The sequence below is a fragment of the Somniosus microcephalus genome, chromosome 1, assembly GCF_052327205.1.
Source record: "Somniosus microcephalus isolate GS21.2 chromosome 1, FLI_Smic_1.0, whole genome shotgun sequence".
In the NCBI taxonomy this organism is placed as follows: domain Eukaryota; kingdom Metazoa; phylum Chordata; class Chondrichthyes; order Squaliformes; family Somniosidae; genus Somniosus; species Somniosus microcephalus.
This window is the reverse complement of record NC_140987.1, coordinates 136,038,527-136,063,299: the sequence shown is the minus strand read 5'-3', so window position 1 is coordinate 136,063,299 and position 24,773 is coordinate 136,038,527. Positions and strand designations below refer to the sequence as shown.

Below are 24,773 nucleotides of genomic sequence, written 5' to 3'. Positions count from 1 at the left end.
CGTTGCTGGTTCAGACACATTGCCCCGGGGCTTTCACGGCACCGCAACAGGACAGCAATCTGTGCTCCAGCAGATTGCTCTGGATGCTGAGGTGCTGCCCCGTGGGAGTGCCAGTGTGTTGGTCGAGCAGGGAGGTGCTGTCCTCTCTCAAGATGACAGCATTCCTGCTGCCACCTCCGTCACTTCCCCATTGCACTTGCCACCACCTGCAGCCCAGACTGCTGCCGCCCATGCAGAATTGGTGCAGTATGCAGCCGGGCCCTCTAGGCCCAGAGCTGATCGAGGACATCCTTCAAGGGTGTCTGTAGTCTCAGGATCTGACATTCAGCAGCCTTCAAGCAGCCTTGCTGCAGCCACTGGGGCCCCATTACAGAGAAGCAGTAGGGTGGGAAGGGGGGCAAGTGGCAAGGGAAAATCACCCTCGAGGACAAAAAGTAGGAGTTCTGACGAAATGTTGGGAATGCTTTTATTAAAGGCCGAGGTTCATCTGATAACTTTTATTTAGTGTTTTGGCCATTATCTCCAGGTTGTGAGAACCAGTTATATTAATGATTTTTTTGTGTTTGTTTCTGTTAGTTTGTCATGAATAAATGACGCACACAAAATTTGTAAAATAAAAAAGTTGTTGTATTCAAAATGTACGTTTGGCCTTTGGAATCATCGCTGCCTTGTCTGGCTATAGGGATTGCGGGTTGCTTTCCATCATGTTGTTCTCCATGCCAGAAGCCATTTCCTGAGTAGGGGCCGAGAAGCGGCTTGTTATCAGTCTTTGACCGATGGCCCTTGCAGTTTCAACTGTGGGTTTCCCTCTCGCCTTGGTGCTGCTGCTGATCATCCTCCTCCTCCTCCGGTAGTGCACCAAGGCCTGGTGGTATTGGCTGGGTCCTGAGGATTGCAAGGTTATGAAGAATGCAGCAAACAACTAAGAAGAGACAGACTCACTCAGGCAAGTACTGCAGGGCTCCTCCTGAGTGGTCCAGACAGCGGAACCATTGCTTGAGCACGCCGATCATCTGCTCAATGTTCCTGGTGGCGAGATGGCTCTCATTGTACCGCAGCTCAGCAGGGATGTTGGGGTTACAGAGCGGTGTCATTAGCTAGGTGCAGAGTGGATAACCCTTGTCCCCGAGGAGCCAACCACTTGGCTGATGCGCTGCCTGGAAAAGCTCTGGCACACCAGTCTGGCGCAGGATGAAAGCATCGTGGCTGCTGCCAGGATAGCGGGCACTGACAGCGCGCATCATCTGTCTGTGGTCACAGACCAACTGGACATTTAAGGAGTGGAACCCCTTGCAGTTTCGGAAAACGTCTGCATTCTCATGCGGTGCCTGCAGTGCCACATGTGTGCAGTCAATGGCACCTTGCACCATGGGGAAGCCCACTATCCTCGCAAAGCCCAATGCGCGTTCATGCTGTTTGGCCCGGGTCATCGGGAAAGAGATGTACTGGCATCTCCTTTTATAGAGGGCATTTGTGACCTGCTGGATACAGCAATGGACCACGAATTGGGAGATATTGGCGATGTCCCCAGTGACTGCTTGAATGGAGCTGGTGGCATAAAAATTCAGAGCCACTGTGACCTTCACTGCCACTGACAGAGACGTCCTGGTCCTCAGTTGAGGCTGCAGATCTGGCTGCAGCAGGTGGCAGAGCTCAGTGACCACCTCCTTGCTGAAGTGCACCCTGCACAAACACTGCTCCTCAGACAAATGAATGTAGGAGAATTGTTCCCGGAATACCCTGGGAAGGTAAGGTCTTCTGTGCAGAGGCCTGTTGGCCCTCCTCCCTCTGGCCATGATTGCCACTCTCTCTCTTCGTCTCTGATGCCTCCGATTCTGCAGGCGCAGGATGACGCCCCGAATCAGTGCAGACCCCATAGTCTCTTGACAATCAAAGTAATGAAGGTCAAATCCAAAAGAACCTGCAAAGTGCTGCTACTTCACACAGCGTTGACTCTCTGCAAAAGTCTCTCTCTGTCAGAATGAATGGTGCAAAAATGTCTCCAACCATAAAAGGCAGGAAGAGGGTGTCTTTATATAGCGCTCCCCCAGCCCCTTACCGACTGGAAAACGTTCCACTCTCCCTGTCGTTGATTGCGGCAGGTGGAAAGGAAGGGGGCGGCAATCAATATCCAGTCCGGGACGTTGCACGCTCGACTGACAGCACGATCTGCGGGCGCAGGAGATCGGAGCAGTAGAGTTTAGCGCTGCCGCAAAAACTCTGGTCAATTTCATTCACAACAAAATAGATGAATTAATAACGCAGATAGAAATTAATAGGTTTGATCTAATAGCCATTACAGAGACATTGTTGCAAAGTGATCAAGTTGGGAACTAAATATTCCAGGATACTTAACTTTAGAAGAGATAGGCAAAATAGAAAAGGAGGAGGGGTAGCCCTGATAATAAAGGATGGGATAAAGACAGTAGAGAGAAAGGCTGTTAGCTCCGAAGATCAAGAAATAGAATCAGTTTGGGTGGAGCTAAGAAACAGCAAGGGACAGAAAACATTAGTGGGCATTGTTTATAGGCTCCCAAACAGTAGTTGTAATGTAGGACAGAGTATAAATCAGGAAATTAGAGGTGCATGTAGCAAGGGTAATACAGTAATCATGGGGGACTTTAATCTACATATAGACTGGGCAAACCAAATTTGCAATAATAGTGTGGAGGACGAATTCATGGAATGTATACAAGATAGTTTTCTAGATCAATATGTTGAAGAACCAACTAGGAAACAGGCTATTTTACATCTAGTTTGTGCAATGAGAAAGGGTTATTTAATAACCTTGTAGTAAAGGGGCCTTTAGGGAAGAGTGATCATATGATAGAATTTTATATTGAGTTTGAAAGTGATTTAGTTAAATCTGAAACCAGGGTCTTCAATCTAAACAAAGCAAACTACGTAAGTATGAGGGGTGAGTTGGCTAAGGTAGATTGGGAAACTACATTAAAAGGTATGACAGTAGGCAAGCAATTGCTAGCATTTAAAGAATTAATATGTAATTTACAACAAATATACATTCCTTTAAGGTACAAAAACCCCACAGGAAAAGTGATCCAACCATGGCTAACAAGAGAAGTTAAAGATAGTATTGGATCAAAGTAATACGTTTATAATGTTGCCAAAAATAGTAAGCCTGAGGATTGGGAGGATTTTAGAATTCAGCAAAGGAGGACCAAGGAATTGATAAGGAAAGAGAAAAAAGAATGTGAGTAAATTAGCAACAGACATAAAAACAAATTGTAAACGTTTCTATGTATGTAAATATGAAGAGACTAGTGAAAGTAAACGTGGGCCTATTAGAGGCAGAGACAGGAGAAATTATAATGGGCAATAAGGAAATGGCCGAGACATTAAACAAATACTTTGTATTTGTCTTCACAGTAGACGACACAAGAAATATTCCGGAAATAATGGGGAACCAAGGGCCTAGAGAGAATGAGGAACTTAAAGAAATCAGTATAAGTAAAGACATAGGCCTAGAAATTCAGTATAGCCACGTTTGAGGCGCTACAGCTGGGCGTTCGCTAAATTTTGCGCCCGGCACAACTTAGCGACACCTTCACCGATATTCAGTTGCAATGCCCCAAGAGGTTGCTGCTGCGCTAAAGCAGGCGATGCACGACTCTCATTAGGTGCTAAGCTGGCGATCCGGGGCGCTAACACCAAGGGCGGGCGCAGCGCATGTGTGGCGAGTGGCTCATTGAGGGCAGACAGTCAGGCGCCGGTCAGCTCTTAAAGGGGGAGGGTGGAATTGTTTGGCTGCCACGCCCTGCACACTGCAGCCCTAAAGCAAGACCTGAACACTGCTGCTGGAACTGCTCCATGCCCAGAAGAATGGAGAAGGCCAGGGAGAGAGCGCAGCGCTTTGGTGTGGGTGACCTGAGGGTGCTGGTTGGCGCAGTGGCAGGCGCCATGTCCTCTTTCCTGAGGGTGGCAGGAGGCCGCTGCCCGCCGAATATCGGAAAGCCTGGAGGGAGGTGGCAAACGGTCACGTCCAACAACGTGGTTGGCAGGACTCCAGCCCAATGCCGGAAAAAATTCAACAACCTCACTCGGGTTGTCAGGGTGAGTACCGTTTCCAGTATCCTTCTCATCCCTGCATGTGCACCTCACTTTATGGCCAAAGGGACCTGTAAGCCCTAATGCCCAGCCCTCATCCAGCAGCTATGGGACTGTCATGAAAAGCACTTGCACATTCAGGACTTTAAACACTGTCAGGGCTATTCAGCCATGGGAGGCAGTGCAGGCAAGATCAGGGCTTCACACTGTCAGGGCTATTCGACCATGGGAGGCAGTGCAGGCATGATCAGGGCTTCACACTGTCATGGCTATTCGACCATGGGAGGCAGTGCAGGCAAGATCAGGGCTTCACACTGTCAGGGCTATTCAACCATGGGAGGCAGTGCAGGCAAGATCAAGGCTTCACACTGTACTTAGAGGCCGTCCTTTCTCTTGCAGGGCAAGCTGGCGCATAACAGAAGACAGCAGCGACAGACCGGGGGAGGCCGTCCTGACCTGAAACAGCTCAGCGACCTAGAGTAGCGAGTGGAACGGATCATGGCAGGCCGGCTGATTGGCCCCATCGCCACTGGAGATACCGACCCTGTTCTGGGAACCAATGGTAAGGTCATCACCTTTTTGACCTCTCTCTTTCCACTTGCGCCTCACACCAGCATCCTTTGCCACTCTCGAACCAATGCAGTGCATAGCAGCACTCATGCCTCCCTCGCTGCCGCCCTGTCCTCACTCTAAAGCAACTCTTGTGCCTCCCTGCTTTCAGATGGTGAATCGCCAGGTGAGGAGGCGGCCCCTCAAGCTGGCACTGTGTCGGAGTCCGACATAGAGGAGGAGGAAGAAGAAGCCGGCCCATCAGGGACACCCTCAGCCGAGGCAGCCCATGGCCATGATGGTGACACATCTTCCCTGGAGGGGAGCAGGGGGGAAGGGTCGGAGGAGAGTGAAGCTCCGGGGCCCTGCGGGCTGCAGCAACGCGGGAGGGGTGGGGAAGCTCGGCGGCCTTCTCCCCGGAGGGTGAGTGTGGCCTCCAGTCCTGCTACGGTGAGCGCAGAGGAGGTGCGGCTCCTAGCGGAAATGGACGCCCAGGCTGAGCGCAGGCACACTGAGCTCATGGCTGCAGTGGCAAGGATGCCTGACTCCATAGAATCACTGGCAAGGAGTGTGCAGGAATTCGGGGCAGCACAGGCCAGGTGTCTGCAACAATTCAGTGCAGCACAGGCTAGGAGTCAGCAGGACTTCGCTGCATCACAGGTGGCTTCTAGCCAAGTGCTCAGTCGTGCCGTGCATTCACTGGCTGGTGTCATGCAGACACAGACCAGGGCCACACGGGCACTAACTGCTGCCACACTCGCAGGATCGGCCAGGCATCGCCGGGGCACTCGCCGCGCCGCAGCAGCCCAGCAGTCTGTGCTTCAGCAGATTGCTGTGCATGCTGCAGTGCTGGCCCGTGCGAGTGCCAGTGTATCAGCCGACCAGGGCGTGCCTGTGCTCTGTCAGGTTGGCAGCATTCCTGCAGCCAACACTGCCACTCCTCCACTGCAGCTGCCACCAGCCATAGGACAGACTGTTGCCGCCCAAGCAGAGTTGGAGCAGTCAGCAGCCGGCCCCTCCAGGCCCAGAGCTGGTCCAGGCCGACCCCCAAGGGCATCTGCCATCTCACCATCTGACCCTCAGCAGCCTTCCCCCAGCCTTGCTGCAGCCACTGGGGTCCCATTGAGGAGGAGCTGCAGGGAGGGAAGGGGCCAGTCACGGAAGAGAGACGGATCACCCTCGCAGGGGAAAAAGTAGAAGGTGTGGCCAAATGTGCTGTTTTATATATAAAGGCTGAGACTGGTGTACTTGTTTTATATATAGAGGCCGAGACTGGTGTATTTGTTTTATATATAAAGGCCGAGACTGGTGTATTTGTTTTATATATAGCGGCCGAGACTGGTGTATTTGTTTTATATATAGAGGCCTGGACTGGTGTATTTGTTTTATATACAGAGGCCGAGACTGGTGTATTTGTTTTATATACAGAGGCCGAGACTGGCGTATTTGTGTTTTTTGGGGGGGGTTTCTCTCCATTAGTTTGTCATGTGGGAAGGGCACAGAGGTCTCACAGTAAAAAAAATTCTTAAATCGCACTGTCCATGTTTGCTTTTGGAAGTCTTGGTTGCCTTGATCGGCTGAGGGCTTGCGGAGCGGCTACATTCATCTTGTCATTGGCACAAGCCATTCTCTGAGAGGGGGCCTAGAACCGACTTGCAATAAGCCGCCGACAGGCGGCCCTTGCACTTTCTGCCTCCCTCCCGTGCTGGTGCTCCTCCTCCTCCTCTGGTGGTCCTCCAATGTCAGCTGGCAGTGGCCGAGTCCTGCGGATAGCCAGGTTGTGCAGCATGCAGCACACGACAACGAAATGGGAGACTTGCTCAGGCGAGTGCTGTAAGGTTTCCCCGGAATGATCCAGACAGCGGAACCGTTGCTGGAGCATGCCGATTGTGTGCTCAATGATGTTCCTGGCTGTCATTGTATCGCTCTTCAGCAGGGGTGCTGGGCGCACGGAGCGGGGTCATCAGCCAGGTGCACAAAGGATAGCCTTTGTCCCCGAGAAGCCATCCTCGTGGGTGAGGCTGGGCCTGGAACATGTCTGCCACAGAAGTCTGGCGCAGGATGAAGACATCATGGCTGCTGCCTGGAAAGCGGGCATTGACAGCTAGGATGAGCTGCCTGTGGTCACACACCAACTGCACGTTGAGCGAATGGTAGCCCTTCCGGTTGCGGTAATCCTTGGCATTCTATAGAGGTGCCCGCAAAGCCACAGGCATGCAGTCAATGGCGCCCTGCACGATGGGAAGCCCGCTAATGCTGCAAAGCCCATTGCACGCTCTTGCTGCTTGTCCACGGTCATGGGGAAGGAGATGAACTGACGTCTCCTTCTGAAAAGGGCATTGGTCACCTGGCGGATGCAGCAATGTACCGCGAACTGGGAGATGTTGGAAATGTCCCCAGTAGTGGATTGGAAGGAGCTGGTGGCATAGAAGTTGAGAGCCACCGTCACCTTCACTGCCACCGACAGAGACGTCCTGCTCCTCAGCTGTGGCTGCAGATCTCTGCGAAGCAGGTGGCAGATCTCAGTGACCACCTCCCTTCTGAATCGCAACCTCCGAACACACTGCTCCTCAGAAATGTTCAGATATGAGAACTGCTAGTGGTATACCCTGGGTGGGTAAGGCCTCCTTTGCCGACGCCTGTTGGCCCTTCTCCATCTGGCCATGACTGGCACTCTCTCACGGTGTCTCTGAGCCATTTGAATGCAATGCAGTAAGCCAACGTTTCCACCCATTGCAGCCCCCATTATATGTTTCCAATCAATGCTATGACACTGAAAGTTAAATACAAGTGCAAAGCTCTGGCCTGAAGCCACAAGTACCTGTGCAAGTGTTGAACCAAACCAGAAAGCTCTCTACCTTTGTCTCTCTCCAAATATCTGTACCTCACAAAGAAGGAGAGGAGCAAGATGGCTGCCATTTATACTGCAGGAGGAGTCCCCTTTAATAAGCGCCCCCCGCGCCCCGCAGCGACTGGTAACCATTCCCCTATACCAGTCGTGGGGGGCACCAGGCGCACAATAGGCCGGCGCCACTGAATTTCCGGTTCGGGGCGCACAAAGGGCGTTGCACCATGAAATTACGTCAGGATCTGCGCGCGCAGCTGAGCGCGCGCAAAGGTTTTGCGCCGCCGCTAAATCTTAACTGAATTTCGCGAGAGACGCACATTGCGCCGCGCCCGGGCGCCAGCTGTTTAGCGCCCCACTTCTCCTCCTCCTAAGGCGCTAGTGGCTGGCGCAAACAACTGAATTTCTAGGCCATAGTACTGGAGAAATTAATGGGACTAAGTGGCGACAAATTCCCTGGACCCGACGACCTGCATCCTAGGGTTTTAAAAGAGGTAGCTGCCGAGATAGTTGGTGCACTGGAATTAATCTTCCAGAATTCCCTAAATTCTAGAACAGTCCCCAAGGATTGGAAGGTAGCAAACTTAACCCCGCTATTTAAGAAAGGAGGAAGAGAAAAAAACGGGGAACTATAGGCCAGTTAGCCTGACATCAGTAGTAGGTAAAATGTTAGAACCTATTATTAGGGACATGGGAACAGGACATTTAGAAAATCATAATATGATTAGGCAGAGTCAACATGGTTTATGAAAGGGAAATCATGTTTGACAAATCTGTTAGTTTTTTTGAAGATGTAACTAGTAGGATGGATAAGCGGGAACCAGATCTTTGGATTTTCAGGAAGCATTCGATAAGGTGCCACACAAGAGGGTTATTACACAAAATTAGGACTCATGGTAGTGGGGTAATGTATTAGCATGGATTGAGGAGTGGTTAATGGACAGAAAACAGACAGTAGGAATAAACAGGACTTTTTCAGGTTGGCAGGCTGTAACTAACGGGGTACCACAAGGATTGGTGCTTGGGCCTTAGCTATTTATAATCTATATTAATGACTTAGATGAAGGGACTGAGTTTAACATAACCAAGTTTGCTGATGATACAAAGTTAGGTGGGAAAGTAAGCTGTGAGGAGGACACAAAGAGGCTGCAGAGAGATATAGACAAGTTTTCTGAGTGGGCAAGAACATAGCAAATGGAATAAAATGTGGGGAACTGTGAAATTATCCACTTTGGTAGGGAAAACAAAAAAGCAGAATATTTTTTGAATGGAGAGAGACTGGCAAATGTTTGCACTCAGAGGGACTTGGGTGTCCTGTACATGAATCACAGAAAGTTAACATGCAGGTACAGCAAGCAATTGGGAAAGCAAATGGTATGTTAGCTTTTGTTACAAAGGGATTAGAGTATTAGAGTAAAGAATTCTTACTACAATTATACAGGGCATTGGTGAGGCCACACCTGGAGTACTGTGTACAGTTCTGGTCTCTTTACCTAAGGAAAGACGTACTTACCTTAGAGGGAGCGCAGCAAAGGTTCACTAGACTGGTTCCTGGGATGAGGGATTGCCCTATGAGGAGAGATTGAGTAAACTAGACCTATATTCCTTAGAGTTTAGAAGAATGAGAAGTGATCTGATTGAAACATATAAAATTCTTAAGTGGCTTGACAGGGTTAATGCTGGGAAAATGTTTCCCCTGGCTGGGGAATCTAGAACACGGGGTCACAGTCACAGAATAAGGGATCGGCCATTTAGGACTGAGATGAGGAGCAATTCTTCACTCAAAGGGTTGTGAATCTTTGGAGTTCTTTACCCCAGAGAGCTGTGGATGCTCAGTTGTTGAGTTTATTCAAGACAGAGGTTGATAAATTTTTGAGAACGAAGGGAACAAAGGGATATGGGGATAGTGCGGGAAGGTGGGGTTAAGGTAGAATTTCAGCCACCATCTTGTTGAATGGTAGAGCAGGCTCGAAGGGCCAAATGGCCTACTCCAGCTCCTATTTCTTATGTAGTGATCAAGCAAGTGTTTCATTGGTTTTGGATTGCAGTCTATTATATAGTCGAGAGAGAGAATGCGTACTGCTTTAGAGAATCCAGTGAAATATCCAAACCATCTATATATAATCACGTAATCCGCAGTATTTTGCTATTGTATATACAATCATGTGCTTATCTAACTGCTTATTATAATAATTTGTAACTAATTAAGTGAAACAAATTGATCAAATTTAATCAATCATGGCAATTGACATTTATTTTAGTAGCAGTTTGTACTGCCAGCTAAATGATTCATATCTGAGTCCCAGGCCAAGTCCCATACTGCAGCTAATTAAGATTTATTGCAATTAAAGAATGAGGTTGACTAATTCACAGTTTAGTCAAGTTTGTCATTTCAACATTTTTTTAAATTTCAGTTTTCCATATTTGCAACTTTTATTTTTTATCTCTGTTCTAATTGCAACAGGAGCCCATAATCACCTCGGTGTAGTGTAACCGTGCAATAGAACATAATTAACACATATGCAGTTGAAATGACAAGATTGCTGAAACATCCTTATTAACAATTGAATTTTTACTGATGTTAATTTTGCTCCCTTAAACTGTTGGGCTTGGTTACTGCTCTAAGATAGTTCCACCAATGTCTTCAGTATTTACTTTCTGACACAAAACACCTAAACTGAGGCATCATAATGGCATGCAGATTCCAGCACCCTTTCTGAGTTCGTTATCTCAGCTACATTACCGTGTGGACGTACTGAACAAAAAATAGGCCCAGTGAAAACTGTTTGAGCAACTGGAATTGGTGGTGTTGAAAACTTTCATCTGGATGACTTGTGCAGCCTGGGAAAGGCCAATAAGGGAAGAAAACTAAAAGAGGGTTATAGCCCACAAAGTAATAACAAAAATTCCAAAGCAGATATAGAGAGAAAATAAAAGCAGAATGTTGAAAGATTTTAACTGGAGCAGAGGGGTAGCAGTTGTACAGAATGAGCTTCTCAAGGATGTCCCTCTTTCAGAAAAGGATTTTAATGGATACATTACAAGCTTGTACATGTAATTTGTTCCTTGATGGCTGAGTGCTTTGGAATACAATTCTTAATGTAAACTGCTTCTTAAAGCAGATCTGCAATATAAATAGGATATCAAAGTAAGTATCAGCACTAAAACCAGAGCCTCAGGTGTTGACTTCATCCAACAGGATTAGATGACTTCATCCAACAGGATTCTAGACACAAAAGGCATCAAGGGGTATGGGGAGAGAGCGGGAATATGGTATTGAGATAGAGTTACCTGACCATGGTAAAGGATAGCAAACTGAGAAAAACCTTGACAATGTACAGACTTAGTGAACATAGCCTGGCGATCGAAAAAGGTAGACACAGGCAGACCCGGCTACCAAGAGAGGACAGGATATGCTCTCACTGCAGTCAGGGAGTGGTGGAGACAGAGATGCACTTCCTCACAGCTTGTAGAAAATATCAGGGCATAAGGGAGAATTTCTACCCAAAATTCACAAAAATATGCCCGGAATTCAGAAATTTGAATGACGACCAAAAACTCCCATACCTACTAGGGGAAGAGAGAAATTGTGTAACCTTAGCGGCACACTATGTTACAGCTTGCCATAAACAGAGGGACAACCACTAAATATAAGAAAAGAGTATATACAAATTATATGAATGTATATTTATACACTCAGGGATATATCTGTTTATACACTGTATGGATAGATCTATATTTATGTGTTCAACCATGAATGTTTTTCGATGCTTTGGCAACATAAGATGTACCTTGTCATGCCAATAAAGCGATTTGAATTGAATTGAATTGAACAGAGGATCAGCCATGATCATATTGAATGGCGGAGCAGGCTCGAAAGGCTGAATGGCCTTCTCCTGCTCCTATTTTTCTATGTTTCTATGATTAGATCTGCTTTTCCTATATAGCAAAGCTGAACGGCCTTTGGAAAGTTTGATGACAGTTGGTGGTGAGACAGTGCAGGAGAGCAAACCACTCTGCTAGCTGTAACAGGGCCTTAGTTGGAGGGAAAATCAAAAGCAGCTTGGCAGAACACCAATCTGAGCTGCCTGATAAAGAGTATCTGGGCAGAAGCTAAGCAACCTGAGTCATAGAGTCATAGAGTAATACAGCACGGATAGAGGCCCTTCGGCCCATCGTGTCCGCGCCGGCCATCAAGCCCTGTCTAATCTAATCCCATATTCCAGCATTTGGCCCGTAGCCTTGTATGCTATGGCATTTCAAGTGCACATCCAAATGCTTCTTAAATGTTGTGAGGGTTTCTGCCTCCACAACCCTTTCAGGCAGTGAGTTCCAGACTCCAACCACCCTCTGGGTGAAAAAGTTCTTTCTCAAATCCCCTCTAAACCTCCCGCCCTTTACCTTGAATCTATGCCCCCTAGTTATTGACCCCTCTACTAAGGGAAAAAGCTCCTCAGCATCCATCCTATCTATGCCCCTCATAATTTTGTACACCTCAATCATGTCCCCCCTCAGCCTCCTCAGCTCCAAGGAAAACAAACCCAACCTGCCCAGTCTCTCTTCATAGCTGAAGCGCTCCAGCCCTGGTAACATCCTGGTGAACCTCCTCTGCACCCTCTCTAACGCGATCACATCCTTCCTGTAGTGTGGCGACCAGAACTGCACACAATATTCCAGCTGTGGCCTAACCAGTGTTTTATACAGCTCCATCATAACCTCCTTGCTCTTATATTCAATGCCTCGGCTAATGAAGGCAAGTATCCCATATGCCTTTTTTACCACCTTATCCACCTGTTCCGCCGCCTTCAGGGATCTGTGTACTTGCACACCCAGATCCCTCTGACCCTCCGTCTTGCCTAGGGTCTTTCCATTCATTGTGTATTCCTTTGCCTTGTTAGTCCCCCCAAAGTGCATCACCTCGCACTTTTCCGGGTTAAATTCCATTTGCCACTGTTCCGCCCATCTGACCAACCCATCTATATCGTCCTGCAGACTGAGGCTACCCTCCTCGCTATTTACCACCCTACCAATTTTTGTATCATCCGCGAACTTACTGATCATACCCTTTACATTCATATCCAAGTCATTAATGTAGACCACAAACAGCAAGGGACCCAGCACCGATCCCTGTGGTACCCCACTGGCCACAGGCTTCCAGTCACAAAAACAACCTTCGACCATCACCCTCTGCCTTCTGCCACTAAGCCAGTTTTGTATCCAATGTGCCAAGGCACCCTGGATTCCATGGGCTCTTACCTTCTTGACCAGTCTCCTGTGCGGGACTTTATCGAAGGCCTTACTGAAATCCATGTATACCACATCCACTGCGTTACCCTCATCCACACACCTAGTCACCCCCTCAAAAAATTCAATCAAATTAGTCAGACATGATCTTCCCTTGACAAAGCCATGTTGACTATCCCTGATTAATCCTTGCCTCTCCAAGGGGAATTGTCTGCTAAAATGAACTAGCATCTCGAAGTGCAGACTGGCACATTAAGGTAGAGATCAGCAGAAGTAAGATGACTTATTCAGGTACTGAATCCTGTAATTTACTTATTTAAAACAATCAGTCCAGTCAATAATTATATTTTACAGTGGAATCTTCATCATCTGCTTCTGGTGAGTGAGTAATGGAAACTGGCAGATAATCACAATTCTTTAAAATTTGATCTTTCATGTATGGTACAGTAATACCCTAGGCACAGGATAAAAATACAATACAAATAACAAAAAATTTTTAGTCTTTATCAATTGTACAATGAAACGACACATCAGAAAGACTTTGGGGGAAAAATTGGGTTGCTTAGCGCCTCCTGCTAGCGCTAATGGGGCGCAAAGCCCCTAGTGCCCGGGCGTGGCGCCGCTAACGTCTCCCGTGAAATTCTAACTTCAGTTGCGTCCCCTGACCTATCGCCGGACGATATGTCTGACAGGGTCAGGGTGGCGTTTTTACAGCCACAGAAGCGCAAGTTAAAGGGCAAGTGTCGGGCAGCCTTTTTTTGGGCCGCCTGCCAGCACCTGCCCCTTCCCCTTCCCCTTTTTTATTCGGGGTGCCGGCCGCGATCGCTCAGCCCGGCACTCCTCTTGAGTGGCGGGCTGCTTTCCCGCACTCCGCTCCCCGGAGGTCCAGTAGGGCCCTGGTCCGCACAGCGCTGGGCCCCTCCCCTTTAATCAGGGAGGGAGGTCTGCAATACCACATGCGCGCTCCTCCTGCTTCTCTCTCTCTTGAGAGAGAAGACAATGAAGTTACTTCGCCTGGTGTACAGAACCTCTGGGCCTGCACACTGTGCCGCGATATTCACTGGTAGCGCCCCAGGAAGGAGGGGGAGCCCTTCCAGTAGTGCCCCACCTCCTGCTTGGGGTGCTACCACTGAATTTATGGTGCAGGGGTGCTAACTTTTTCGGGGCACTGGTGAGTTTGCGCCCTAAAGGGGGCGCCACTGAATTTTTACCCCTTTGGTAGTGAAACCTGGCACCTTAGTGACAGCTGTTAAGGCCAGTTTCTGGAAAAAAAAAAGCCAGCCTCGCTTCCCACAACAGCCTCCATTTTGGGCAGGTCGGTGGCGGGGCCGCTGTCTGCTCTCCCTAGAAAAATGGTAATGAGGCAGATTGTGACATCAATGAGTGTGCAATGCTGATTTGACGCAAGACCTGCCATTTTCAAGGTTGCCGCTCCATTCAATGTCCTCTCCAAAACATGAACAGCTGAATGTGCATTCAGCTGCATGAGGGACCTACCCCCCACACCAGTGCTATTTAAAGGGATCATTAACAACTTGAAGGTGACGTGCTTTCTGTTTTCTACTGGCTCTGTGTAAGTTTGTGCAACTGTTTGGAGCTTTCTACAGTTATTTAAAAATGCTGAGGTGACAGGGAGTGATGCTGCAAGTGGAGAATGCCTTGCTTCTGATTTCAAGGGTTCTGCTCAGACTACTTGCTCCCAGTCATGGATGCTCTACTTGAACTGCCCCTCACTCTCGAGTATGACAGGGAGATGGAGCAGAGGCAGCAAAGAGGAGGACAAGCTACTCGCAGAGGGAGGAGGAAGAGGGGCAGGAGGCCTCTCAGCAGGAGGCCTTATCCACCTAGGGTCTTCAGGGAACACTTCTCCTACCTGCACTTAAGCCAGGAGCAGTGTATTCGGAGGCTCCACTTCACCAAGGAGATGGTCACAGAACTCAGCCACCTCCTGGAATCAGACCTGCAGCCTCAGAGCAGGGCAACGACAGCTCTCCCAGTGGCCCTCAAGGTCACTGTGACCCTCAGTTTTTTCGCCACCGGATCCTTCCACTTTGGAGCAGCAGACATAGCTAACTTCTCCCAGTTCGCTGTCCATCGCTGCATCTGGGAGATCAAAGAGGCTCTGTACTCCAGGAGAAGGGACTTCATTGTCTTCTCTCTGAACAAAGAGAAGCAGGAGGAGCGTGCATGTGGTTTTGCCAGGGTATCAGGCTTCTCCCTGGTGTACGGCGCCATCGAATGCACACATGTGGCTTTGCGGGCACTGCATACCAATCCTGAGATGTACCACAACAGCATAGGCTACCATTCACTTAATGTTCAGTTGGTGTGTGACCATGCCCAGCACATCATGATGGTGAATGCTCAATATACTGGCAGCAGTCATGATGCCTTCATCCTGTGTCAGTCTGCAGTGCCAGCAGTCTTCCAGTCGCCACGTTGAACTCGAGGGTGGCGGCTCGGGCTATCGGCTCTACACCTGGCTGATGACTGCCCTCCTCAACCCCACCACTCATGACCATCACTCATATAATGAGAGCCATGCTGCCATGAGGAACCTCATCGAGCAGACAAGCGGGCTGCTGAAGGAACGGTTCCACTGCCTTGACCACATGGAAGGCTCTTCAGTACATGCTAGTGTGGGTGTCTCATTTCGTGGTGGTCTGCTGCATCCTCCACAACGTGGCCATCATTAGGGCGTAGCCCTAGTCACCATGGGTTCCGTGCCCACCTCAGGAGAAGGAAGAGGAAGGGAGGAGGCAGGCAGCAGATCCACGTTCCGGATGGGCAGTCCTTGAGCACCTCATCAGAATCCGGTTCCCCCGAATGAAACCCCAGATCCCCGTTGCTCACCACTTCTCCCTCTGTCATGGAACATCACAGCTTCCTTTTGGGCACAACGCTGAAATGAGAGCCACCACAAAACAAACTTTCCAAACATAGTTTAAAAATGAAAGAATGCAAAACTACCTAACGTCAACTAATCACCCTCGTGCATTCCCTTAGTGTCTGTCTTTCATGTTCCTTTGCCTACTGTAGTGCTCCTATGCAGTGCTACCCCAGTGGCTGCATCATGGCTGGTGAAAGACTGCTGACTTTCCGTGGGTGAGAATGCAGATGGCCTTTTAGGATGTCCTTGAGCAAGTCTGGGTCTGGAAGGCTCGGCTGTAGACTGCACTACCTCGGCATGGGCTGCAGCAGTCTGGGCTGGCTGGATGACAGGCAGCAGCAAGGGCACTGGCAGAATGGCAGTGGTGGGAGTACGAATGTTGTCATCCTGAGAGACGGCAGCAGGTTCATGCTCCACAGAGCCACTGCCACTCAACCGGGGCGACGCCTCAACATTCTTAGCCGTCTGTTTGAGCAGAGACCGCTGCAGTGCTGCGAGACCCTGCAAGCCCCTTTCCACACTTGTAAACACAGCCGTGATGGCATCAGTGAGAGTTTGTGCGGCAGCAAACTGAGTCTGCATGAAAGCAGTCTGAGCTTCCACTGCAGCACTCAGATGTTGGGTTGCTTCCGTTTGTGCTGCAATGGAAGCTGCGACATCGCCCATCACAAGTTGCCCATCATTTCCATCCTGAAAATCATGGGCTCCAAGCTCCACGCAAATCGCTGAAAAAAGTTGGAGCCGGACTCCTCCATGCTCCTTGACATTGATAAGATGCTCTCTGGCAGGCTTGCCATTGCACCAAGCATTTGTGTGTGCACGCCCATTACCCTTCTTCTGAAGACCAAACCATTGAAGTCATTATCTGAGTCCTGTGCAGCAGAACTCATGCATGAACATGCCCTCTGGGGAGCTGGCACTTGTGCTACCCTTTACCCCGGGCCTCACTGCAGCCCACTCATGCCTGGTGACACACCACGTGAAGATCCCGCCTCTGTACTGCCCTCTAAAGTATGTGCAGTGCCATTTTCTGAGCTGGTGCCTGGGAGTGTCAGATGCAGTGACAGTAACTCTTCCCCTTCACTCTCCTCCTCTACAATGCCGGGGACAGGCTGGGCTGCTGGCAGTTCTTGGGTACCTTAAAGGAAAAAGGCACAAGGGTCAGGTTGTCATAAAGGGAGGGGGAAAGCAAGGTGTGCCTCTTACGCCATATGCAGCTTGTAAGTGCGAAGAGATTGTGGGATAAGGGGGAATGAGAAGAAGAATTAGGTATGAGCATACCGTCACCAGTAATGCTTTCAACTTCGCTGCTCGTCATGGCCTCGGTGGGGGCCCCTCCAATGATCTCCAGCCCTGTCTCCTCCAGCTCTGAGGTTCTGAAGACAGGCTTCTCCTCCACCCGTCTGCTGCTGTTCACGTCTGTTGTGCGCCACATTTGCCTGTAAGAGAAAGAGAAGTGAGTGTGGTGTAATGTGTTTGGGCAATGTACCTGTCATGGTTGAATAGTTGGCAGTGTGTGCAAGATGTGAGATATGGTGGTGAGTCTTGCAGTAGTGGTAAATGTCTGAGGATGAGGTGAAGCTATGAGACTGCTGGTAGGTGAGTGATGGGGTATGGTGCATTGATCAGTGTGTGAGGCTAGTGGTGCAGCTGGTGGATATGGCATTTGAAGATGCATTCACTGACTTTGAGTACTTGTGTGAGGTTATTCATTAAACTTCTTGCGACAGTGGATCCAGGTCTTAGCTGTAACACACGTGGCACTGACAGCTTTTGCTATCTCCTCCCACTGCCTTCTGGTGTGCTGCCTGGAAGGCCTCCTGCCCCCCTGCCAGTAGAAGACCTGGCGTCTTCCGTGCACCCCAGGACCAAGGCCTCCAGTGCTGCATCTGAGAAACTCCTTGCCCTCTCTCTTCCTTGTTGAGCCATGACTTCAAAGTGACAACGAGATGTTTCTGCAACAAAGCACCTCCCCTTTAAGTAGTGCAGAGAGCCTTGGCAAAATTTTATTGGCAAGTAAATTGCACTTGATATTGGCCCCTAATTCTTGAACACTAAGCCAACCAACAGCACGTTTAGCGCTGAGTTCAGCACTCCAATCATTATAATGAGCAGGCAGCACAAATTTTGCGTGCTGCCTACACCACTTTGAATTTCACCCCCTTTGTCCCATAAAAATTCTACTGGATAATTCGGAAGGCAGCTGATTAGAAATATCACTGTTGAGGGAGAATGCACTGTATTTTTAGTGAGTATAGAATGGTGCTAACTCCGATGTCAAGTACTATCGAAGTGGTCCTGAGGTAAATTATAGATGCCAGTGAAACAAACCTTAACAAGAGAAGTCTTGAGGTACGATGCTGGTAATAATGATAGCAAGCTAAAGTAGTAACTGTGATCCTTGAGCAATGTAAAGCCAAGGGCACCAGACAGGAAGGAGCTGGAGTCTCAGGATAAAGTTGTCCACAGTAGTGAATTAAACCAACACAGAGACTGCAGTATGTGGGCCAAACATTTAGGCTGCGTAATTCGGCTCCTTTGCGCCTGCCGTTAGCGCCTCTGAGGGGGGGGGGGGGCGCTAATGGGGCGCAAAGGGCTCATTGCCTGGGCAGGGGTGCCTCCCGAGAAATTTGGCTGGGCGCTGCTGAGGCACTAGCCGATAGCACCGCGCCCCTGCTAGTAGTGCCCTGGGCCACTGGTGATGATGTCATCGCCGTGCGCTGCGACCCCTTAAGCGCCCCACTGCGACCCCTCACCGTCTCATGGCAGAAATTCGGCTGCGCCCTGCGAGACTGCTGTGGGTGGTGTCAGCGCCAGCCTTGCGGGTCATGAGCCGGGCCGACCTCCGCTCGCGGGCCGGTAGATAAAGGGAGGTGCAGCCGTGACCCACGCCGCCATTTTACTTTTTTTGACCAACCTCCAGGTCAGCCCTCCGTGGCGGCCCTCGACATGGTCCGTGGCCGCCATCGCGCAGCCCAGCACCGCGTTTTGGTGCCGGGCTGCAGCCACAGCACCACGCTGCTCTGGTGGGCTAGTGTGGGCCATCGGAGGCCCTGCAGAGGTCGCAGCGTCCCTCCCCTTTAACAGAAGGGGAGGGGTGGTGAAACGCGTCAGTGCTATGGGGAGCGGCCGCTTAACGCTCCAGCGCTACCGTGCTTTGTGCCCCATGACACCACCCCAAGAGGAAGTGGTGCGCTCGAGATAGCGCTCCACATCGTCGCCGGGGCGGTAAGCTGAATTTAGTGGCCGGGGCGGTACTTCTGTGCCGGGTGCTAAATCTCTGGCGATAATTCAGTTACTGCCCCCAAACGGGGTTTAACTGAATTTCGCCCCCCTAGTGTCATAGTATCCAGATACTACTGACACAAACAGGGAGCAGAGAAGAAATAACAACAGAAAATGCTGGAAAAACTCAGCAGGTCAGGCAACATCCGTGGAGAGAAATTTGAGTTGACGTTTCGGGTTGGACCCTTCTTCAAAACTGGAAAGAAAAGAAACTAGATCGAAGGCAGGGCTGCGATCGGACAAAAGAATAAAAGAAACAAAAGAAGTAAAAGAGATTAGAAGCTAGACGAGATGGTAATAGGCTGGGATGGGGTGTAAAGTGTACTGGCAGGGCAAAAGATAGCTGCCAGGTGTGACCTCACCGTCCTTGGCCTCTTGTATTGTTCCACGGAAGCTCAACGTAAACTCGAGGAACAGCACCTCATCTTCCGATTAGGCAGTCTGCAGCCTTCCGGACTCAATATCGAGTTCAACAATTTCAGATCATAAGCTCGGCCCCCATTTCATTTTCTCTTGTAATTGTTCCACTCCTTTTCCCCCCCCCTTTCCTTTTGTTTCTCTCTCACACCTGGCAGCTATCTTTTGCCCTGCCAGTACACTTTACACCCCATCCCAGCCTATTACCATCTCGTCTAGCTTCTAATCTCTTTTACTTCTTTTGTTTCTTTTATTCTTTTGTCCGATCGCAGCCCTGCCTTCGATCTAGTTTCTTTTCTTTCCAGTTTTGAAGAAGGGTCCAACCCGAAACGTCAACTCAAATTTCTCTCCACGGATGTTGCCTGACCTGCTGAGTTTTTCCAGCATTTTCTGTTGTTATTTCGGATTTCCAACATTTGCAGTATTTTGCTATCGGAGCAGAGAAGAACTTGGGATAGGGTAAGATGCAGATAGAGGAGCTGGTGTCAACCACTAAAGTCCAGTGAGTGCTAGTAGAAAGTCGTGATTTTATGGTTTGGAGTAAATATTCTGGTCGGTATCCAAAGCTTTTAATGTTTGAAAGGAACCAGTTCTATAATGGAAACAGTATCTTAGATACTGAAAGTGAAAAATACACAAAAGGCAGCTCTTCAGTCAGACTGCAAGAAGGAATCAGCATATTCAGGATATACACATTATGATGTTATGTATAATGCGGTCATATCAAATTCTTCTCTCCACTATTTTAACAAAAGTTAATGCCTCCAATATAACACCGGATAGAAGAATTTGATGAGTGATTGAACATTTATATAAGATTTTTACCTTTATGCTATCAGACTATGATCATACTATCATTTCTGGAGGGGGGAAAGAGTGATATACTGAGTGAAAATATCTGCTGCTAATAACTGTGCAGACTTTATTGACAGTTCACTGTTGAAGTCATTAATTACTTTTCCTTTTTAAATATTTCTCAATTCCCTCGTTATTTTTCTCCTGACACCACAAACTGACAGGGCAGGCAGTAATTTGCTTCCCTACCTCTACCTATGTTGCTCATAAATGCATGACAAAGAATGGAAGCATTCTTATCCTTTGATTTTTCCCTTCCTCTAGAATACTTTGGGCTGGATTTTGCCAATGGGGTCCTTTTGGGGGCGGGACTCCCACTTGTTGGGTTTTAGTCCTGCCTCTATTAACATCTGGCCAACCCACGCTATTTTCCCTTGATTGACCTTGTTAAGCCTGCCCAGTGGACTTAGCAGGCCAATTAAGGGAAAGAGGGTTACAGAGAATGTCAACATATGACGTTTCATCTGTCAAAATTTTTTGACAGATGAATAGTCATCGTTTGACAGCTCTGTGAAGCTGTCAAACACTGATATTCTCTGTAGTTTGATGAGTTCTTGAATTCAAGACTCATCAAACCTCTTTACAGTATTTAGCAGAAATTAGATGGTTGTTGCATCAGTCATCTCTGCCGCGGAGGTGTGAGACTCTCCACATACCTTTGTTTCTTCCTGCAGGCTTCAAGAGTTGGGTAAGTAAACTTTTTCTAACACTTTCCACTTACCTCACTTACTCACCTCTCCACACTTGCACCCATCACTTACCTTCACAGCGCACTTTTGCACCCCGCAGACCCACTGCTCGCCTCGGGGTTCAGAGCCTTCGGGAAGCCCGCAATTGTGTGGGTAAAATGGGGATAATCCTCTTATCTGCCTGTTAACTACCTGTTAGCAGGCACATAAGTGGCACTAATCCCCTTCCCGCCTCCAAGGAGATGGGACCCGGCGCGGGTCGGCTACCCGCCTCCTGGCAAGATGGCACGGAGGTGGGTTGGGCACCCACCCCCAGATTCTGCCATTTTCCCGGCAGTCCCGCCTCCATACCTGCGTCCCCAGGGCTGGCAAGATCGCACCCTTCTTGTCTCTGCTCATCTCACCACAGACAGCCAGGCTGAAATTGTGAAGATGCCACATGCAACCGGTAGGGGAGAATGCCTGTGGTTAACACTGTACACAGCAAACCAGTGCGTGAGCAGGCCATGTTACTAGAGCTGCTGGCAAATTGTTTCTTCATTGCCATTTTTAAAAGTACAGCTTTAGTTTTGGAATAAACCCAATTAGTAATATAAGTCCTCTGATTATGACTCAATTGTCCATTGGGAAGAGGAGGAGGAAGGTTTCCTCTGTGTGAAAGCGGTAGCAAAGTCATAAACATTTTCATAAAGAATAGGTTTATTGTGCTATATCTAGTGCACAGAAGAAATCATTGCATCAGTTGCCAATAATGCTCTCAGCATTTTATTACTCCTAAAATCCATACATAAAATGTGCACTTACTTAGGTAGCCTAGGCACCTTTTTCCTACTAAGAACAGTGGATACAAGATGTCACTGTGCACTCAGTTTTTACCTTGATCCTACCTCACATCATCATTTAAGATACTGAGCTCATAGAGTTGGGCTTCAAATAAGAGTTAGGATTCTATGATTACATCATTCACCCATAACAACAGGCAAATAGAAACTACAGTAACCCAAGAAACTTAAATTTAGGTGTATCGTACTCTTCATAGAGGAAACAGAAATGGCTGAGAAGCATGCAAAAGTAATTAACTGGAGAGGAAATTAAGTAATGCAGTGAAATGAATAAATTTACCACTGGGATTTGGTTTTCCTGTAAATATAGTGGTTATGATTCAATACTGAGTAGCATACTTTTCAAGATTAATAAAGATAAAATATGCATAGTTCACCACAGGTATCATGGTATAGGAGATGTGGCAATGTACCTTAATTCTGTTGAAATTCACTTTTAAATTAATTTAAAAGAGTGTATAAAAGAGATACACATCACAAACAAAAGCTTTTATGGTACACTTAAAAAAAATAATTACCAAAGATTGGAAAGAGGAAGTGATTAACTTAATGTCATTTTAAGGACTTCGGCACTAATGTCATTGGAGTATGTACACATCAACTATCTGAATGTGAAATACATTACTCACTTTCTTATCGTCTCTGGAATCTGAACATGCTGCATGGGAATCAGCTCCTCCAGCTCTGCCAGGCTACTGACGTATCTTATCTTACTGCTGAACTTCGAACTGAAGAAAATAAATTATTAAAAAAATATTTTTATATCTTTCAACGCATAAAGATAAACACAATATTACGTACTGAGCAGTCTCTTCTCAAATGTTTTCGAAAATAAGTTTACATTTACTGCAAGTGGGTCAATATCCCAAGTGCCCTAAATTGAACATTTGTTCCATATCATTCGCCAAAGTATTTGGTGACCATCCGAGGAATTTTTCCCAGCTATCATTTTTGCCCATATTGATATAAAGTCAGTGTAAAAACCTATACATTTAAAAATAGCATCTCAGGTTGTGCATACTTAGGGCACTTCCTGATAGGCTGTAGTTGATCAGTTTTCTGATCTGGACCAGTTACACAGGATGGATAGCAGCTTGGGCACATGCCTGCTAGTGTACATCTTCCTTCAATTTATAACATCTCAGGACAGGTTCTCTGCTTGAAAGACCAGACATACATTCCATAGAAGTGCAAAAATTTGATCTGACTGATAATTCTACCACTATGTAAAATTACCAGTTATGACTTTACAAATTAACCCTTCCTGTTCATATTGAGGGCATTCCTGCTAGGAGAAGCTCAAAGGGTCCCATCAGTAATCCCATGCACTCTAGGGAATTTAATTTAAACAGAGTATCTATCACTTATCTATTGATTATGTAGATTGGGCATCTTCTCATTAGAAAAGAGGTGCTTTCATTGAGGTGATATCATTGCTGCTTTTAGGATTCTGAAGAGTCTAGATAATGTAAGCCATAGCAAGCTATTTCACCTTGTCCAGACCAGTAGAATCAGAGGACAGGACCTGCACTTGAAGAGTGATAAATTCAAAACTAATCTGCAAAACAATGGCCCCTATATTTACGGGGAGGCAGGGAGGATGCAGGGGAGCATGGTAGTGGGCTGGGGGGAACCCGGCAAGGCCAGGGACATAAGAACATAAGAAATAGGAGCAGGAGTAGGCCAATCGGCCCCTCGAGCCTGCTCCGCCATTCAATAAGATCATGGCTGATCTGATCCTAACCGCCAATCCACTATCACAGAACCATCTCCTGAATCTAACAGAATTAGACACACGAAATAGGAGCAGGATCCGGCTACACGGCCCCTGGGCCTGCTCCGCTACCCACAGGGCCATGACCGATCCGAACCTAGACTCATGTCCAAATTCCTGCCCGCTCCCCGTAACCCTTAATTCCCTTTACTTCTAGGAAACTGTCTATTTCTGTTTTAAATTTATGTAATGATGTAGCTTCTACAGCTTTTTGGGGCAGCATATTCCATGGACCTACCACCCTCTGAGTGAAGTAGTTCCTCCTCATCTCAGTTTTGAAAGAGCAGCCCCTTATTCTAAGACTATGCCCCCTAGTTCTAGTTTCACCCATCATCAGGAACATCCTCCCCGCATCCACCCGATCCAACCCCTTCACAATCTTATATGTTTCAATAAGATCGCCTCTCATTCTTCTGAACTCCAATGAGTAGAGTCCCAATCTACTCAACCTCTCCTCATATGTCCATCCCCTCATCCCCGGGATTAACCGAGTGAACCTTCTTTGTACTGACTCAAGAGCAAGTATGTCCTTTCTTAAGTATGGACACCAAAACTGTACGCAGTATTCCAGGTGCGGTCTCACCAATACCTTGCACAACTGAAGCAATACCTCCCTATTTTTATGTTCTATCCCCCTAGCAATGAAAGCCAACATTCCATTGGCCTTCTTAATCACTTGCTGCACCTGCATACTAACCTTTTGAGTTTCGTGCACCAGGACCCCCAGATCCCTTTGTACTTCAGTGCTTTCCAGTTTCTTGCCATTAAGATAATAACTTGCTCTACGATTTTTCCTGCCAAAGTGCATAACCTCACACTTTCCAGTATTGTATTCCATCTGCCAAATCTCTGCCCACTTACTTAGCCTGTCTATGTCCCCTTGCAGGTTTTTTTATGTCCTCCTCACTCACTACTTTCCCTCCCATCTTAGTATCATCTGCAAACTTTGATATGTTACACTCGGTCCCCTCCTCCAAATCGTTAATATAGACTGTAAAGAGTTGGGGACCCAGCACTGACCCCTGCGGAACACAACTTGTTACTGATTGCCAGTCTGAGAATGAACCATTTATCCCAACTCTCTGCCTTCTGTTAGATAGCCAATCCTCTATCCATGCCAGAATATTACCCCCAATCCTGTGATTTTATATCTTAAGCAATAATCTTTTGTGTGGCACCTTGTCAAATGCCTTTTGGAAGTCTAAATACACTACGTCCACTGGTTCACCTTTATCCACCCTATATGTTCTCAAAGAACTCCAGCAAATTTGTCAAACATGACTTCCCCTTCATAAAACCATGCTGACTTTGTCCTATT

General features: G+C 47.8%; 1 protein-coding gene across 11 annotated transcripts in view; it reads right to left on the bottom strand.

Moving 5' to 3' along the window:
- Nucleotides 1–24,773, bottom strand: part of LOC147124368 (protein prune homolog 2-like) — a 716,966-nt gene that overhangs the window by 31,988 nt on the left and 660,205 nt on the right. For 6 of the 11 annotated variants that reach the window (XM_085985912.1, XM_085985927.1, XM_085985959.1 and 3 more), the window contains exon 17: nucleotides 22,311–22,409. In XM_085985912.1, the coding sequence (XP_085842038.1) occupies nucleotides 22,311–22,409 (99 nt within the window). Of the gene's footprint in view, nucleotides 1–16,874; nucleotides 17,033–22,310; nucleotides 22,410–24,773 lie in introns of all 11 variants that reach the window. The other 5 variants (XM_085985968.1, XM_085985885.1, XM_085985895.1 and 2 more) reach the window with 1 other exon arrangement.